Below are 18,315 nucleotides of genomic sequence, written 5' to 3' on the forward strand. Positions count from 1 at the left end.
TCAGTACTACAGAAGACCCTTTGAATTGCCTGAAAAAAATTAATTGTCTGCTGCAAATTTAATGAAGCTTAACAGTTGTATTATGTTTACAAGTTTTATTTGTTATGATCAGTAAGTGTTTACAAGAAAAAAACCTAACTTACTTCATTCAACTATCCCTAAACGCAAACCATTGGTACTTTACAGCTTACTTCATTTACATGTTTCTTTGCCATTTACTGTTTTTGTCCTTAGCAGCTGACCTAATTTTTTTCTCTCCCAAATAAGAAACTGACAGCTCTTGCTGTGCTGTTCATTCACGAGTTGTTGCGAGTTAAGTCTCACTCAACAGTTTGACCACAAACTTGTGTTACGACATGTCCCCAAAGGGGCCGATGGAAATATGCAGGATGGGCTGGTCCCTCTGATGCTTGCTATGATCCTCAATGTCCAAGCAAGGTCACCGACCTTCCCCAGCACAATGCAGCCAACAGTCCACGGCTGTCGTGTTTGACGAGTTCACATTAAGGAAATCAAAAGCAAAAGGCGCATCTGAGCAGACGCAGGGAGGGGTGGCTTTGGGGAAGGCTCAACAGCATATGAGGCATCTGCTTCTCATTTTGCCACTTCTGTAATCTCAGAATAATTACGACCTTTTTGCTTCAATTAACTGTCAGAAAAATGGAAATGCTGACATGATACACAGCTATTTCATCTTCCCTGGGGGGCTTTGGGGCTGACCTGATTTTTCTGATGACCTCAGTTTCTCACCTGAACAGAGCTGGGAGAAAAACCAAATGTTTACCAGACTCAGGTGTAACACGCACAGAGGAGATGCACCTGCCAGCTCCGAAACACAAAGGTGAGCTTACAGCTGCAGAAGGAAATTTGAATAGGCATCATATAACAACCTTGACTGTGGTTTGCAGTTGGAAATAAACATGTACGTTGCCTGAAACTATAAAATACTTGATTAAACCTTGTGTTTGAAGTGCCATATGGAGAAAAGCTCCTTAAAAGCTGCAAGGACCCTGAGGTATCTACTGGATACCAGCCCCATCACCAGCTTCTACTTTAAGTTTTTCCACACAGGGTTTGTTAAGGAGATCCAGCAAAGTGCAGCCTGAAGCGTTGGGGCTACCACGGTTGAGGAGAGGGAGAAGTAGATGTGGTGGATACACAGATCTCTCATTTATAATTGTGCCTTTCATGCAGTGCTTTGGGTCATAATTTTACTTAAACCTAGCAAAAGACCCTTAATTGTGTCCTAGAAATAATTGGTGTCGGTGGAAATAGTCCAATTAGAGCTGAATATATTCCTTTGCAATTTTACGGCCAAAGATTATTGCTTTCATTGTCAATTCTCAAAATCAAGCATTTGCTACTGGCTGTGAGTTAGAAGTCAAGAAAGATTTTCAGACTTAGAAGTAAGTTTTATTTCCTAAACATGAGAATACTTTAACATGTACTCATGAATAAATCAGTGCTTACATACCTCTATGGCGCATTCTAATCCTTTTTTGCCTATAAGGCCCTGATTTAGATATTCTGGAGAACAACAGTTTGTACTCTAAGTTGACTTTTTCTCCCTGAAATTTTTTAAAACAATGTGTTAAGCCTGATAAGGAATATTCACTCATGTCTGGACTACATATAAAAACTGTGTCCAGCAACTACTAAAAAACCCTTTAACAATATTAAAACTTCTTTTGACTTTTTCAGAGTTCTGAGTCTTTGGTAAGTGTAGAAGATCTTGGCTTTGATACCAGCTGAACACACACCTCGTGTGCTATCCAGCATAATTATAAAAAGCCCATAAAATATGGACAGCCCTAAAGTGCTGCTCTGGGATTATTACTTTAAACTCTGCCTCTCTTTTTTAAATTATATTTCGTGCTTTCAACACCAGGTGTCGCTTAACCAGGTCCTTTCTTAAGGGCTGAGGCATAACCAACATGAATTTAAATTAGACTGAGTTCAACCGTGAGGAAAAGAAAAATAAAGACCTTGCATGACCTTAAACACTGCTGGATCACGACAGACCTCGGAAAGAGTGACAGAGGGGTATTCATGTTTCAAAATGACTACCCACTAAACCCATGACATATGGACTTATGGCATGGAAAATGTCTGCAATAGCTTTCTGGGAGAGCTTTCCATAAGAGCAAAGAAGCAAAGAATGTATCTGATGGGGGAAAAATCAGGGAGGTATAGAGAGGGTTTCTGGTAATGTGGATAGTGCTTAAATGGGACAACAGATTTAAGTATCTGCTGCATTTTTCCCCTGGTTAATGTAAAAACCCCCAACATCTTAATGTATGGCTTACTCTTCCTCTTGGGAAAAAAGTTAACCCCCCACCCCAAGCAACTGATATCCCAGTTACTCAGAAGTAGTCATGACATAGTTGAGAACAGCTAGTAAAATTCACCATGCTAGAGTTACTTGTATTCACTGATTGAAAAAAAAAAAAAAACAAACCCAAAAAAAGGACACTGACGAAAATACACACACTCCTTGCTGAAAGATTAGCATTTTGTGCAACTGCAAAGTAAAAACATTACACACTTCCTCTTCAGCCAGATCCATTCAGAGTACACCCTAACAAGGAAAGACACTTTCTTAAGGCACCCAACACCTCTGCAGAGGTCGGTAGATATATTTCAAAAAAGCTATACATATTTTTGACAAAGAGAAGATCAGGTTTATTAAACACGACCTTTTTTAATTGATGGAGTCAGTAACGGCACTATTTGAGAACTAGCTCAGTTGCTGGCAAGTCCAACATTTGCTGATCTCAGTAGTGCAAATGGCCATAGCGTTAGATTTAAGGCTGGCACTGAAGCCAAAGCAGATGCTAAAGAACACAGTCAGCAGTACTAGCTCTGCTATGCAGAATCAGTGTCTGTGATAATGGAAATAAATTATTTTTAAGTACAAAACAAGATATAAATAGACACATACACCATCCTACGGATGGAAATAATTTTGTAAGGAACACACAACTGTGATCTAAAACTCATATGGTAACACTCTGGATATTCACTCTGGATTGAGTTTATCTATGAATATCCAACAAAAAAATTGGCATCATGGTGACTTGTAACCATTTATTAAAATAATAAAATAATTGTCTGAAAAGCCATGAGAGATATCATTCAGACTGGATGATTCTCCAGCTGATTTTGATCTCTTTTCTGAGCTTTATTCTTTAGACTACTATAACATAAACATGGGATTCATTTAAAAGTCTGTCTGGATCCCTAAGTTTATAAACAAATAATACATTAAAAAAAAAAAATCAAACTGAAGGCATTATACTGAGTTGTCTTTAACACAGTTACAGGGGGTTATGATGACGTCTTCAAAGGTATAAAGAACCGCAAATGACTGAAACTCTACTGCAGTGAAATTCAATAGCCGGTGTTTCATGACGAGCACTGTTGGTGCACACAGATCTGCAACCAGCCTCTGCGCCGTTCAGCTTCAGAAGGCTGATGGGTACGAAGGTATCAAAGTCACCGCAGCCCAACCAAAGAACATTATACACAAATACAAAAGGAGGCATAAGCAATTCTGTTTGATTGCATGTGTGCTCGTTAGCACATACTGGCTTACTGTATTATGTGGAAATTAAGCCACAAATGACTTGAAGAAACCCTGCACCATGCATTATCAGCCACGTTCAAACCAAAACTTCTGAAACACGCAATAGCGGACAGATGGTCAGTCATTAGAGAGCGACGTCTCTCCACTGGCGCATACCTGTGGAGCTGGAGAGCTAAACTCTTTTCAGGTCTTTATGGGCAGCATAATATTCATAATCTCTGAAGATGAAAAAATGGTTACTCCTTACCTACTAAGACAATCCATAGCAGTATAAATCCACTCTAGCCCCATGGATATGAGGCAAGCACAACACATTTTCCAAAGAACATAGTTCAATACTGATCAAGTGATGTCGAAACGCTGACAACCACAGATGGCCAGAAGGGCCAGGAAGGCCATCGCATCCCACCGACACTGTTTTCACAGAGTGCAAACGCAGTGTCCACGCTGATCAGCACAGCACGGCCCCTGAACTATGAGCCCAGCTACTTTTAAAGGACTAGAATAACACAGTAAGAATTGCAGGTTTAAAGGCAGTAACATTTGAAGTCTCTGAAAAGTTACTCAATAATGGGCCAGAATTTACAGTATTTAATCAATCGTTTCAATTTTAAGTGCAATACACCAACTCAATGTTCACACAAAGGAATAGACTTGGAATGGAAAAGATGCAATTTTGTAGAAAATAATTTGGATCACTGTGCTGGACAAAATCTAGACTATCAGTCTATTCAAGCGTGAGGAAAAAATAACCTACTGACATTATCTTTGTATTCTTTTTCTGCTAAAGCGATATGGATACCAGCTAACAAAAGTTCTCTTGCTTTTACTGCCTTGAGCCCTCCCATGACAGTCCAAATGAGATGAGCTAATGGCAGTAGGAAAATGTTAAAGGTGCATCATAATGAAACAGGCAAATAAAGTCAATGGAACTTGCCCTGGTCAGAGATGCAATAACGTGACCAGAATGCTGTACTTCGCGACAAGAACAGAAGCGTACAGACTCTACCAAGCATTCACATGCTGTTTCTGTCCGTTAAACCACGGCAACAAGGGGACTGGAAAGGCCTGGATCATCCTGGTCTGCAGTCAAAGGCAACCAGATAATAAATGGTACGAAAAGCCGTTTCTGGCAAGCTGGAGTGCTTTGAAAGCCAAGAGCATCTCTGCTGCAGGACAATCCCTGCCACCGCTCCTCTGAGGCCAGTTCCATACCGCACAGCTCCAAGTACAGAAGCAGCAGCAGCCTCGCTCACCTCTGCCACCGTCTGCTTGGGAATTACAAAGGACCACACCACGAAGCTACAGGCTGTGGAGTCAAGCTGAATGATTAGATTTATAGATAGATTTATATAAAAATTTATATAATTATATACATTTATATGGATAGATTTATAGCTCAGAACACAGCCAAAAGGAAAGCAATGTTTGAGAAGCAGTCACACATCTCTACGGTGGGTGCCACGATCCATTCACCCCCAACGTCCCAAAAGCAAAGCTGGCCACAGGCTCATCCAGATATTTAGTATGTCTGCTGGGAAACAAGCTGCATGACAAGGATTTTCTCCTCCTGTGAAAGAAACGGTGGCAATACGCTATTATCATCTGCATTCCTGTCATTAGCTTGTTTGGGCTGCTTCTTCCCTACCTAATGCTGCCAGAGAAACTTCATTTGGGTCTTAGTCATTGCTACTGAAGGGCACGTTAGCACCAGGAGCCTCTCCTTGCACTTCCTATATTCAGAGCTTTTATTGCAACGTCTTGAAATTAGTTTCCTATTTCAGAGCTGCTGCTGTATTAGCCAATTTATATCGCTGCATTAAATACCAATAAACTCATATTGTACAGTCTACGCCTGTTTACACTATTTGTCATTTAATCCTCCAGTACTGAGAAAGTCTATAGTCTTTCTGTGTGTTGGAAGAAAGAATTGAACATTTAGCCTCAAGTACAGGAAAAAATGGAAAAAGAAAGATGGAAAATTAATATTTATATACTACATGTAAACACATGGCATGTTTTACATAGCTCTGAACACTGGCTGAGGGATTCTTCTTTACCCTTACAAATTCAATCCTGCTTTTTAATTTAAAGGTCAAACCATACATGCAAGTTTGCAAGATTTCAGGTCTCGGAGGCCATAGCGGTTCTCATTTAGCACCAACCAAGAGAACAAACCCAAACCACAATCTCACTGGTTTGGAAAACCACCGAGGTTCACCAGCTCTGACAACAGCATGTTAATACACAGCCCTATGGGCACCCGTCAGAATTTCATATTTTTTAAGCTGTCTACTCATGCATAATATGAATATTTATTCATCCCTCTCTGGTAGTTTGCCAGAGATTTATTTTAAGCTCCTTGGTTCTGGTGTAACAGATACTCTCCTCCTCCTCCTCCCATCCTTGCCTACACTGTCTTTGACACCGTCGGCATCTCTCCCTGAGAGAGAAAGAAAATTACCAAAAAAAAAAAAAAAAAAAGAGAACCTGCAATATTAATGGAAGAATGCAGGAAGGGTAGAAAAAATGTCTTTTGACCTTCACAGTTTTTTACTGAATGACATAAGATGAGTTAGAAAAGAATATAAACATATCTTAAGGTCAAAAAACTCATCAGCTGATAAATTAGTCTTTTTGTACACCGCAAAACTGAGTTAAAATTCAGTCATATTTCCGTGAAAACTTGCCGGTGTTTTACTTAGGGCAGAGAAACTCAAGCATTTCAGTATAAAATACAGTATTTTACACAGTTCATTTGGAGTTCAGAATAGTTTCTGCTCTTTTATACTTTTTATGGGATAGACTTTGAAATTGCATTTCTCAGTTTGCTGTTAATATCCACATCTTGGGCTTAAGAGTTTATTCTCTGCTTCATGCACATGTGTCGCTCCCATTAATGCTAATGGAATCGAGTTAAAACGGGGCACTGAGGGAGAAAAAAGTACTTGCTAATCCTTTATAACCTTACCGCAAAGAAAAGTGATTTGTAAACCACGTGAACCCAAAGATCAGGTACAATAGCTGCTGACTATTGTGCTCAGAGTTAGGGGCTATTCCTTGAGTACTGAGAGGAAGAAAGGATAAGCCATGGATTACAGAAGCATGACTCTCCAATAACAGAAACGAAACACAGTCCTATTTTCAATGATTGGCTTTTTTACGGTGGTACAAGGGGTCCCTGAACTGCAGACCCCGATTCAACCCCCTTGGTCCCTTGCAACACTCTGAAAACCAGGATGACCTGAGCTGTGCCCAGCCTGGAGAGGAAAAGCCAGTGCCTCCTGCCGTGAGCACGCACCACCCTCCTGCGGTCCCCGTGGAGTCCAGGGAAGGATGTTTGGGCTGCGTTGACCGTTTTGCTCTCCAGTTTTGCTCTGGGGCAGACAGTAGCTGATCGACCCTTTTAATAATAGACAAGGTCTTTTTTATGTTCGTTTTCCCTGAGCGTTGCTTTCTTAGCTATTTGCTGTGGGTGCCTCCTTAGGAGAACACAGATTAAGAAAAGGCAGAGTCAGCTCATACAGAGGTCTAATGCTGATCTTGTCTCTCTTTTTGTTTGCAGGGACTGATGTGGGCACGGGCAAATGCCATACAAGCTGTTCAAATCAACTCCAAACCTGAAGAAGTCTTGGTGTCAATATGCTACAGCATTCCTTTTACAGTAAATTACCTGTAGAAGATATGAAGGGATAACACAGCCCTCCACCCTGGGGCTGCACCGTCGGCCCCTTGGCGTCAGGGAAGCAGAAAGGTCAAGTGCTATGAAGCACAACGCCAGAAACATCCCATCTAACTACAAGTACCTCACTGGACGGCTAAGGTAGAGGCAAACATTTTGCTCAAAAAACCCCTGCTGCTGTACCCCTGTCACCGGCAGTGTGTGACTATAACAGGGGCTCACCAGCTTTCTCAGCACTTGCCTGATCCTGACATTACTTGCTGAAATGTGCTCTGACTATAGAAACCATGGATTAAAACTTGCATTGAAACATTTTAAAGTATTCCCTATATACCATAAAAATAATTGATGGGGAGAGCCTCTAACCAAATACTATCCATCAATGTCAATATATGGGAGAATTAAAACTGACAGCATTAGAGCTTTGTGATTGATTTATTGCTTTGTAATCAATCTTTCCTGATTTGTTATCCAATATAGGTTTTTCTGCAAATAAGAAGGAGATGGAGAGTGATTATAAGTGTAATAATCTATATATTCATTGCCTATAATAATTCATCAGACATCGGACTACTCATAAGCAGGCCAAAAATTAATTTAAGACACTTGTCAGTGTCTCTCATTGTTTATCAAATTATTACTTTAAATATTTTTGTCATATGTTATAGCTTTTGCTTTTGAAAAAAATACTTGACAGAAAAATTCTGAACACAGATGAATAAACACTTCGAATTCCTGAAATGCAGAAATTCAGCCCTGGATAAGAAATAATGAAATTAAATCAGAGTTTGTGCATCTTTTAAAAAATTAAGACATTGAACTGCAAGGGTGAAACTCTTGCATCATTCTACAACAAGACAAGATGTATTAAAGAGTTCAGAAGGTTTTTTAAAAGATAATAGAAGTTTAGGAATAACAAGAATAAATGAAGTTGAACTAGATAAGACATGTTTTTAAAGGACACCACCTAATCTCAGCATGCTGAGGGCAACATTTCTCCACAGATATGCCATGGCTTTATGCTCCTTTGCAAAACTGAAACTTAGGACACAGCTGGCTGCAGCGACAGCAAATATTTCTCAAGCATGATTACCTGCCATTGCTAGAAACAAGTCATACAACGATATGGACCAGGGACCTGGCTTTGTATTACAATTTCCGTATTTCTCAAGCATGATTACCGGCCACTGCTAGAAACAAGTCATACAACGATTTGGACCAGGGTCCTGGCTTTGTATTACAATTCCCATATCGCTTGAAGTATAATTTTAAACTACGTGTGAAAACAAATGCATTAATTTGCTGTAAGCACCATCAGTCAGTGTGACCACAGACACTTTCTTGCTGTTGAAGTTGTCTCCGACCCACGAGGCTCAGCAGGTTTCTGAGATGCAAAAGACACTTTAATCCCCCCGGGCTCCGCCTGCATCAGCATCAAAGGGGAAAGGTGCAGCATACATGGGGCTGCTCGGGACACTCTTAGACGCTAAAATGGGGTATCAGTCATATGCAATAAAAATTGCAATTACCTTTCACAACCAAGCTGCCCGTGCTGCTTGCTGTCCCGAAGTGGTTTGTGGCCACGCAGGTGTAACTTCCTGCGTCGGATTTGGTGACGTTGACAATCCGGAGGCTGCCATCATCCAAAACAGTGATTCTGGAGAGACAGCAGACACAAAAGTTATATATTTTTTAAATTAACATAAAACTCTTTTGAGTCTGCATTAATCATTGATGGTTTGAACAACAGACAGTCCATTGTCCGTTACAGAGGGAGTTTAGCTGACAGAAATCTCTCAGGACGCAATTCATGAATACTGAATGCATCATTTACATGAGTTTTCTGTGTCTTTACTTGAGGGCAAGTTTAATTTACACAACAGCAGCTTGTGTAGGTTTTACACATTTGTACTTTGATATTCAGCACTCACCATGACAACCCTTGCAACGTGTGGTACACAGGCTACATCTAAACATCTCCGTGCTCACTGCTTAACAATGTAAAAGCTTCTGCCGAACAGATGCAATGAAGCAGGTGTTTCATTGCTGCTTTTTTTCAAGAAGGCTGATGGCTTTTCAGCAAGGGTACCACGCTGCCAAGCTTCCCTTCCGCGCTCCCCACCTCTCTGCCTGCAGTATAACTCAGACGGTGGGGCTTATCTGCAGTTGCACTTGCAGATTAAAAAAAAAATATCCTATTCCATTCCCATCCCCTCCTCACATATGTACTCCCCATCAAAACGGTGGTGTTATCTGCAGCAGTACATGTCTCTTGGATGGCGGGCGGTAGGCAGGGATGGCACATTAATTCCGGGGGTGATCCCCGGCCCCTCCTCTTGCACACTGGCTGCACTTCAGGCTTGCCTTGTTCTCACAATTAGCTTTGTCTCCTGTTCCATTTTCTTCTGCTCTGCTCTCAGTCAATGAAAACAGAAAACCTGATCCTGCACAGCAAACCACATCGAAACATGAATGACTTGTGCCCTGTGGAGGCATAATCTAAGGAGACTCCAGAAAAACCTTTCCCCTAGCCTAATATAACCTTTTAGCAAAATACTTGGTTGTCTGCTCAGTATCACGTCTTGCAGCAATCTGCTTTCTCCCCTTCAGCCACTTTCAGACCTGCATTGAAAATCCTGTATTAATTCCTGCCTTCTCCTGCTTGATTATTTCCCAATTTAACTAATTTGAAAGAAAATGAAGAAGCCTTCCTGCATCTGTAACACCAATCAAGCTCTGCACAACCGGACTGAGAAATTGGGAGGAAAAAAACTTAGCAAACAATACTTGTACCATTGCAGAAGTGTTCAGATGGCACTTCCCACATTAGAAGGCTTTAAGAAACAGACCACGTGAATGGGCACGAGCCTTTTCTTGCAGCCATGGGGCAACACTGAAGCAGCTGAATAAAGTACCAGTGTGAGACAAGGCACGAATGCAAGCGCAAAGGACATCTGCCCACGCCAGCCATGGGGCTCCACAGGCTCCTGCCAGCTGCAGCCCCTGGGCTGAGCACGGTCTCCAGTGAGACTCAGGAGACATCAGCTCACCTAAGGGAGCTGCTGCGGGTGCCTTTTGTCATGCCATGCTCTCTTGATGGACACATACAGGCTACTCAGTCCACATGCGCAGACCTGCTTTGAAAAATGTGAGTTTGAGTGTCTTTACAACAATGGTACTGAGTGAAGAGGAGGAAGATGGTGCAAGATGCTCCGACAGCAGCCACCAAAGCTCCATCCTGGCTAGCCTCTCCCTGACCTGCTCTTGCAGCAGCACAACAACTTGCAGGCCAGCTGGCAGAGACCAGGGACAGAGGTTATATTTCACACATCAATAGCATTGATATTAATAGAAGTTTCTCAACTGGCTTATAGGTCTCCAAATTGTTGCAGTCAGTAACATTCACTATTGTAATTTATTTTTGCAGGAGTCCAGTGCCATATATTTGCTTCTGTAGCAGTTGCTCCAGCTCAATAATTGGAAGAGAGTAGTATATAGCTACTTGTCTCTTATCTTCACTACTATGTTGGCACAAATCAATGCACGTATTACATTAAATGTGCACTGGAGCACAGGACTTTCCACACTGGCCTCCAGTGCAGGAGCCTGGGCAGCGGCAGCGCCAGGAGCTCCCAAGGAATTACTTACTGCTGTTATCAATTTCAGGTCTTCGGAAAGAACAGTGCCTTTCTGAAACCTGAAGGTGCCCTTGGCATGCATTAAAATTCAAATCAATATAAACGACAGAACAAGCTCAGCAATACGCTCCAGCTCAAGAAGGACCACCCAGCTCTGGCACTGCCCCTGCCAGACTCGGCACTCACTCCTTCAGCATTTTTGCCATCCCAAGAAATCCCAATAAAAAAGTGATGTTTTAGACTATTTCTGTACAGTTGAGATTTTATTTTTATTTATTTATGTTTTATTATTAGCCATATGGTTGAAACCTATTTACTGGATAATCTCTTCCATAGATCATTTTAATTGTATCTGGTGATGAAGCCAGCTTTAATTTCAAACTCTAATGCTTTCTCTGTCTCTGTCTTTCTCATACTATTGGTTTCCTTCTAAGTCATCTTTATTCTCAATGTAAAATTAGTTTGTAGTTAATGTGGTCTGGATTGCTCTAGAGGCAACCGGATGAGGACAGTCAATCTACCATTGGCTTTGGCACATCTCGGGGAGCTAGTGCTATCTTTATTTCCTTCTTTGTCTAAGCTGAAAGCCATGGCCAGCTGGCTTTACGATTTGAGCACATGGGCATCCTTTAACTCTGGTAACACGCTGCAAAGAGTTCAGGTGGGACGTGCACCGAGTTCTCCACACCCATTCCCCGGAGAGTCTCCAGGCATGTTTAATTCTCATCTGGTAACTAAGTAATTCCCTGCACACTCCTGTAAATGACCAGCATTAAAACTGACAAATAATTGTGCAAGTTAACTGAATTTTTTTAAAATAAATCAGACCATTAAAACCTTACTGTGACTCATTGGTTAGGAGGCCTTATGGTTATGTGGCTCTTTTTGCTGAAGGTGCTTTTCTACGCTGAATGTTTTGTCCTCTAATTTCAATCCAATGTGTTAGAATTTAAGAAGTAATTATTTTAAACTTTGAAATTTGTCACAGTTAGTTGAGAAAGTAGGAAGAACTTCCACTGATTTTGCTAATTCACAAATTTTCTTTGCAGACATATCCACATTAAAAGAGGGGGGAGGCTCATTTCAGGCCACTGAGGGTTCTCAAACTGCTAACTGGCTTGAAAGCAAACATCCCTTCATCAACCACTTCTAGCAGTTCGGTTGAAAAAGTTCTTTCAAGACACAAAGTTCAAATTAAATGAAGGACTGTTCAGTACACTTTCTTCCTCTTCTGAAATACACCCCAAGAATGTTTTCTAATAAGATGCCTAGGAAGACACAAAAATAACTCACATTTCCGATAAACGTGTATTACTTCAGAACAGAGTGCTGGTTGTTGAGTATGCACCTCTTTAAACCACTACAAACTCAAAAAATGAGCTAGTGACTTGCTATTGAATGTTTTGGGTTCCCCGATACTACTAACCACAACGGTGATAACAACAATTAAAAATGTAAATCTCTTCTTGTACAGATTAATGCAACTGCTCTACTGATAACCTGGCTCATGGTCACTGCTAATATCAGAGAAAAATTGAAGAAGATAAAAATATCCATTTGAAAAAAAAGATGATATAAGATAGTTTAGCATCCTTACATAAAGAAAGATCATCTATTTTAAACATAGCATTTGTAAGACGGAATCTGTTGGTCTGTGTTGTCAGCTGGAGATTTCAGGTCCACAGAGAGCAGAGACACATCTGAAATCAGGAGATAAAAGGATTGTTTGTTTCCTAAACTGAAGCTTTGGGTTCTACTCCAGGAAGAGCTGACCTTGTCAATGTTTTGATCAAAACTCTTCTGGGGACAAAGGACCTTTAAAAATGCTGAAAACATTCCTCCTTAGCCTTCCTTGCCCATTTTTTTGGCACTGCAGCAGCAAATGTAAAAAGTTGCAAGCTGGATGCTTTGCATTACCCTAAAGAAGCCTGTCTGCAAAACTGATAGGCACACAGTTTCCATAGCAGCTTCTTGTTGATGCTGCATGCCCGACGACTGCGCGTGCCCTTTGCCAGCTCTGCAGGAACGGAAGTGTCTTAAGGCATTTGTCTATTTGGGTGGTGTGAACCTTGAAAAGTACATCAAGGAGAAAGATGCATCTTTATGGATGAAAAATACCTAAGTGTGTGCTACAGCTGCACAGAGCTCTGCTGCTATTCAAAGACACCCAAGCTACCTAGAAAGGACTCACCTTGGCATCATGGCCACATCAGCACGGCCAGCTGCCTGGATCAGTACAGCAATAGTGACTTGCCCAGTGTCTCCAGCAGTTGCTGGAACTGGATGGAAGAGGTCAGGCAGACCTGGAGCAGTACGAGGAAAAATCGCAGTGCATAATCATTTTGGACTGATCTATTAGTGCTTATTTTTCAGCTCATGATACATCTGCCATATCTGTTAAGTCGCCCATCAGCAGGTTATGTTACCTCCAACCCTGAATCGAGTGCAATAGATCTGATTCATGTAGCTCACCACAGCATCCCCCACTGCTGGGCAGGATTCCCAGGAGCAGATAAATATTTCTCAGTCAGTAACATATGCATTTAGAGATAGAATACGTCCTGTTGAGATCAGTAAGAGTTTTATCGCTGACTTTCTGAAAATGAGATCAAGCCCTTATTTGGAATATAAATGATGACTGAAAACTGCAAAACTCCCGGAGCATACCATAAAACCAAGTATCAGTAATAACCTCCAGCCCGGCTCCAAGGAAATCTGACCTTTGGGTGTCTGACTGCATCACTTGGATCTACCAAAACATGCCTACGACCTGCTGCTCAGGTTTGACCTCATGCTTTGACAGAATGTTTGCTTAAAAATCCCAGACTTATAGTATCTACTGTAACATCTTGCTCTGTTGTTTAATTAAAAGAAAATCTATACGGGTCCAGGAACCAAATACATCAGCACTGCGGAGCCAGGGGTTGTTCAACCTCACCCGCACCTTGCGGTCGCCGGGTGAAAGCCTTTGCAGGGATAAGTCGCAGGTCCATGCACTAACCTTTTCATTGCGAATTATTTTCTAACTCACAAAGTACACACATCACCGACAGAAGATCTGCACCAGACAGATGATACTGCAGGTATCCCTCAATATATTCTTCTCAGCTTGCCCTCTATTTTTCTGTTCAGCAGACGGAAACATGTGGAATATGAATGGACTACAAATGCAGTGCATATGGCAGGTTGCGTGTGACAGTAACGGTTATCTTCCCGAGGGACGCAGCACGCAGGCGGGCAGCAGAACTACTGGACTGCAGATTAGAGCTCCAATGTTTCTTTGGAGCAAAGTGCTCATAATTATAAAGTGACCTTTTTTTTCCTCTCAAATGGTTTTATTAGCACTGCTGCAATGAAATAAGGTATGTTGTTTCTTATCTGATAATTTTAGCATTTTAATTTACGAAATACAAGCATAACTACACTTGCTTTCACTGCTGATTAAACACATGCATCCGAAATATTTTGTGCTTAGCCAAGTGAATATTTTAATTTTTTTTTCCCAAGGAAACAATGCTTAGGATGTCTGATCTTTTTTCTATTACAGGGAGAAAAGATGTCTTAGAGGAAGCATTTAAATGAATGTCAGCTGCAAGAAACACACACTGAGTGCAATTTGAGATAAAACTACCATTGATCCCTTCATGTACAGCCTTTGTGGCAGTGGTTGACGTGGCTATTGAAAAGAGACTGTTGTGCCAGAGTTCTTCTAAGAGATAATCCGTCTTCTGAGAGAGGATTTAGGTTAAATGTACCTGTGAAAAACAGTGTATTTCAGCCGACATGATGAATGGCCTATTGTCCATCCTCCAGAGCCTTGCTTGGGCTGGGGGGGTTGGAAGCAGAGGAACAAAGCAAAAGCATGAGACAGACCAGACTGCAATCTCAGCGGTGTATTTGCTCAGCCTTTTCCCATCGTTCGTAGGCAGGAATATCTAGAGCAATTTTTAGCCTAACAGCAGCTTTGCTTCATGCCACAAGTCTACTGCAAATGTAAATGATTCCGGGCAATTACATTATTTATCAAATTATTTCTATTTCTATCACATATCTTTGTTGCAGTTTATTACCTTTTTAACAATGCTTCCCGTGCAATGAGGCAGAGACTGGGATTATTAAAATGATCTCATAAAAGCAGTATTGGCCATTAGGCTATTTCAGGAAAACACAGTTTTCCTGAAACTCACAGGTTTGGCTGAGAGGGAGGATTTACTGCTCAGAGCACAGCCCTCCCCGAAATCAGGGACACCGCTCATGAGTACCTGCTTGTCAGTTGAAGAATGGGCTGGTTCCGAGTGTGGTCCACAGCTAATAATTTCTGTGGCCCTGGGATGCTGTCTTCGTGTGTGACCACAACCTTTACGTTGCGTAAATAAATAACAGTAAGGTCAGAGCTTTCTGCTTCATAACATTAATCCCCATTAAAGTATACGCCGAGGTCAAAGCCAACTTCTTGGGGCTTCACTCAACACCCTCAACGGTCCCTGGTGCACAGGGAGGAGAGGGCGAGGGGAGAGCCCTGATCCTAACCCCCACCCCGCGCCTCGTCATGCCATCTGAGACTTCCCACCCTATGTCAATACCGGCCAAAACCGCTCAGCATTCCCCCATAAGCAGACAGGGCTTTCCAGGCTTGGGCTTCATCCACATCCTGTAACCCCAGATATTTCTGAAAATGCGTGTGAAATGGATGGTGTCTGCACTGCCACCAACGTGGGACATCAACGCAACCTAAGGGCTATGGTCAGGACAGCAAAGTGAGTGAGGACAGGAGAAGTTGGGTCCACGTCTAATGGCCGTTAGGATAAGTCTGAGTGAAATGCAGGACGATACTGTCTGTCGGATTGGCATTACAGTGGTTTCCATCTGATCATCCATCTAAACTCACAACCCATGTGGACAGTCATACTGCACAGGCAATCTTCTACACATATGCAACTTCTTGTCCAGGACCTGTTAGTTTTGATTTAGATAACCACCTACAGCTGCTTTGGTACTTATTTGTCTATAACTACTTGTCTTTTCATGGTTCACAGAAAAGTCTGAGCTAATTTAGAGCCTCAGTCAAAGCCCATTTAATTTAGTGCATGTCTTTCTCTTGGTGAAAGCAGGCATTAGATAAGACCTTCCTTATCCATGACAACTGGCAGGTCTCTTAACAGCAAATTCCCTATAATTAATTTTCAGGTAAGAACTATATGTGCTCAAAATAAACTGAGGTAAAATCCTGTTCCATTTTGTTCAGCAGAATATTTCCCACAAGCTTTGCTGGAAATACATTTTAAAAGGAGCTAAAGAGCCTGAGGATGAAGTGGTTGAACTCCTGAGGTTGTGTGTGGCACAGCTACGTGGGGCTCCGGGGTCTCTGGCGTGGGAGTGCTTCTCGATCTCTAAAATACATATATTTTGTTCAAGTCAAAAATACTGGCTGGAGAAGGTGCTGAGGAACATCACCTAGACATCTATGGTGCACAGAATTTGGGTTCATTTAGCATTTTCTGTGCTCTGGGACTACAATAGGAAAGCACAAAGAATTAAAACGAATCTTTTGGAAGGTCTCCCTAGGCAATAGCTGCTCTTACCTTGCTGCATCGAAAAACACAGAGTATTACACTTGTTTTTCTTAGTGAATTCTCGATATTGATCTCCAAGAAAATACTAAGAACACTTCTTCCAGGGACGTGAACTGTTGTGTATAAACGTATTTTCATTTTAGGCTTTTCATTTACAGGCTTGCTAAGTATGAAGAACTAAAGGTGAGGAGAGTATAAACTGCAATTCTTTCACATTATCATAAAAAACTGTAAATATTTTTCTAGAGAGAGAGAAAAAAATATAACATATTTTGCTCAGACAAATATTTTTGAGAAAATAGTAGGGGCCCCTTTGGCAATATCAAACAACATAACTGCACTGAATTCAGTATCAGCTTAAACCAGTCACGTATCTGGCATCCTAAGTTCTCCCACAATTTTCTTTTTCAACAAATTGTTTATCTGCAATGACGGAGCAGTCCAAATAAATAATACTGCATCCAGCCTATATTAATATCTATAAACACAAAAGCTGTGTTTTGTCATCATCCTCCCTTTTGCCCATAAATTTTTAAGACAAGTCTGGAAGTGACAAAACATCGTCCCGAAGGAGTGGGGCGGTGGGAGGGAAAGAAGGGAACATTTCCAGCTATTAGAGAGTTCATGTAAATTGTTTAAAGATGCCTAGAGTCATAATTCAAATATAAAAATATCCCTAGGTTATCTAAGAAGAACAGTTCTCTACGAAATATCTTTCTTAAGGGATGCTGATAACAGGGAGAAACAAATGAAAACCAAACACAAACACTGCTAGGGATCCTGAAGTAAACAAGTAGGCTGTGGTGAATTTCAAATAATAGAAACCTTTTGCCTTCTCTCCCTACTGCTCTTTTTTCACTACACACAAAATTAAAATAAATACAGTAAGAAAGACCACGTCATGAAAATAAATATTTGAGGAAGCAGATTTGAGTAAAGCAAAGGAAAGCTTCTTTTTACAGCTTTCATTCCTGAGGCATGAGGCAATGATAATTTGAGCTATAAGAGAAGATTTTGTGAGTCTGGAAGGGTCCAATGGTGCAAAGAGCCAATTTTTCATTGATTTTGGTGGGAAATGAAGACCATCCCCCATGGGAAACTGCCCTTTCAGCACAGCTCTGCAACTTAGCAGTTTATTTTCACAGACTAAGTTTGCCGTTTGCCATAACCCATGAAAACCGCTATGACCCCCTGAAGGATGGGGATACTCTGCACGTACACCAGCAGCCCCAGGAATTCTCCCCCGGAGTGGCTCTTGCTGGTGGCGGTGGAGGGGCAAAGCACACTTGCAAACGGCCCCATGAAGGGCTAAAACATCCCTTTATGCACAGTTACCCACCCAGAGACAGGCTGCTCCCCACAAAGTATTCTCTCGCACTCAGAAGCGAGGTGAATCTTGTGTAGAAAGCAGCAGGTGCTGTGAAGCCACTACTCCATTCAATCTACCTAATGTTTGGTGAAGTATTTGCTATGCTCATTCTTCCAGGGCAGTGACTATAGCTAGAGGCATGGAGATTAAGTGACTTCTCCCAGTCTATGAAGAGGGACAGTGGAAACCTGAGGAATCGAATTTGGAAGCGCAGCCTCCAGCCACCTTCGCCAACACCTCCTTCCCCAAGGAGGACAAGCCATCACCCTCTACCTGCAGCGAACTCTGCGGAGGTTTGGAGAAGGTGACCATTAAAGGGGACTCCACTGAAGCTCATAAAAATTATTCTCTTATGAGAAAAAAATCCATGCAAGATTTTCTGTGCATCAGCTGCTGACACAAACCATTTCTGGAAGCATTTGTGAGATTAGAGCAGAAGCAGTAAATGCATTCTCAGCTTATTTGTT

The 18,315-nt window shown here is 41.6% G+C and overlaps 1 protein-coding gene across 2 annotated transcripts in view; it reads right to left on the bottom strand.

The window, feature by feature from the left end:
- The window catches only part of LOC140657952 (contactin-4), a 258,606-nt gene that overhangs the window by 32,605 nt on the left and 207,686 nt on the right, over positions 1-18,315 (bottom strand). For both annotated transcript variants that reach the window (XM_072875734.1, XM_072875733.1), the window contains exon 12: positions 8,798-8,925. In XM_072875734.1, the coding sequence (XP_072731835.1) occupies positions 8,798-8,925 (128 nt within the window). The remainder of the gene's footprint in view (positions 1-8,797; positions 8,926-18,315) is intronic.

Source organism: Ciconia boyciana, chromosome 11 (assembly GCF_034638445.1).
Source record: "Ciconia boyciana chromosome 11, ASM3463844v1, whole genome shotgun sequence".
Lineage (NCBI taxonomy): Eukaryota > Metazoa > Chordata > Aves > Ciconiiformes > Ciconiidae > Ciconia > Ciconia boyciana.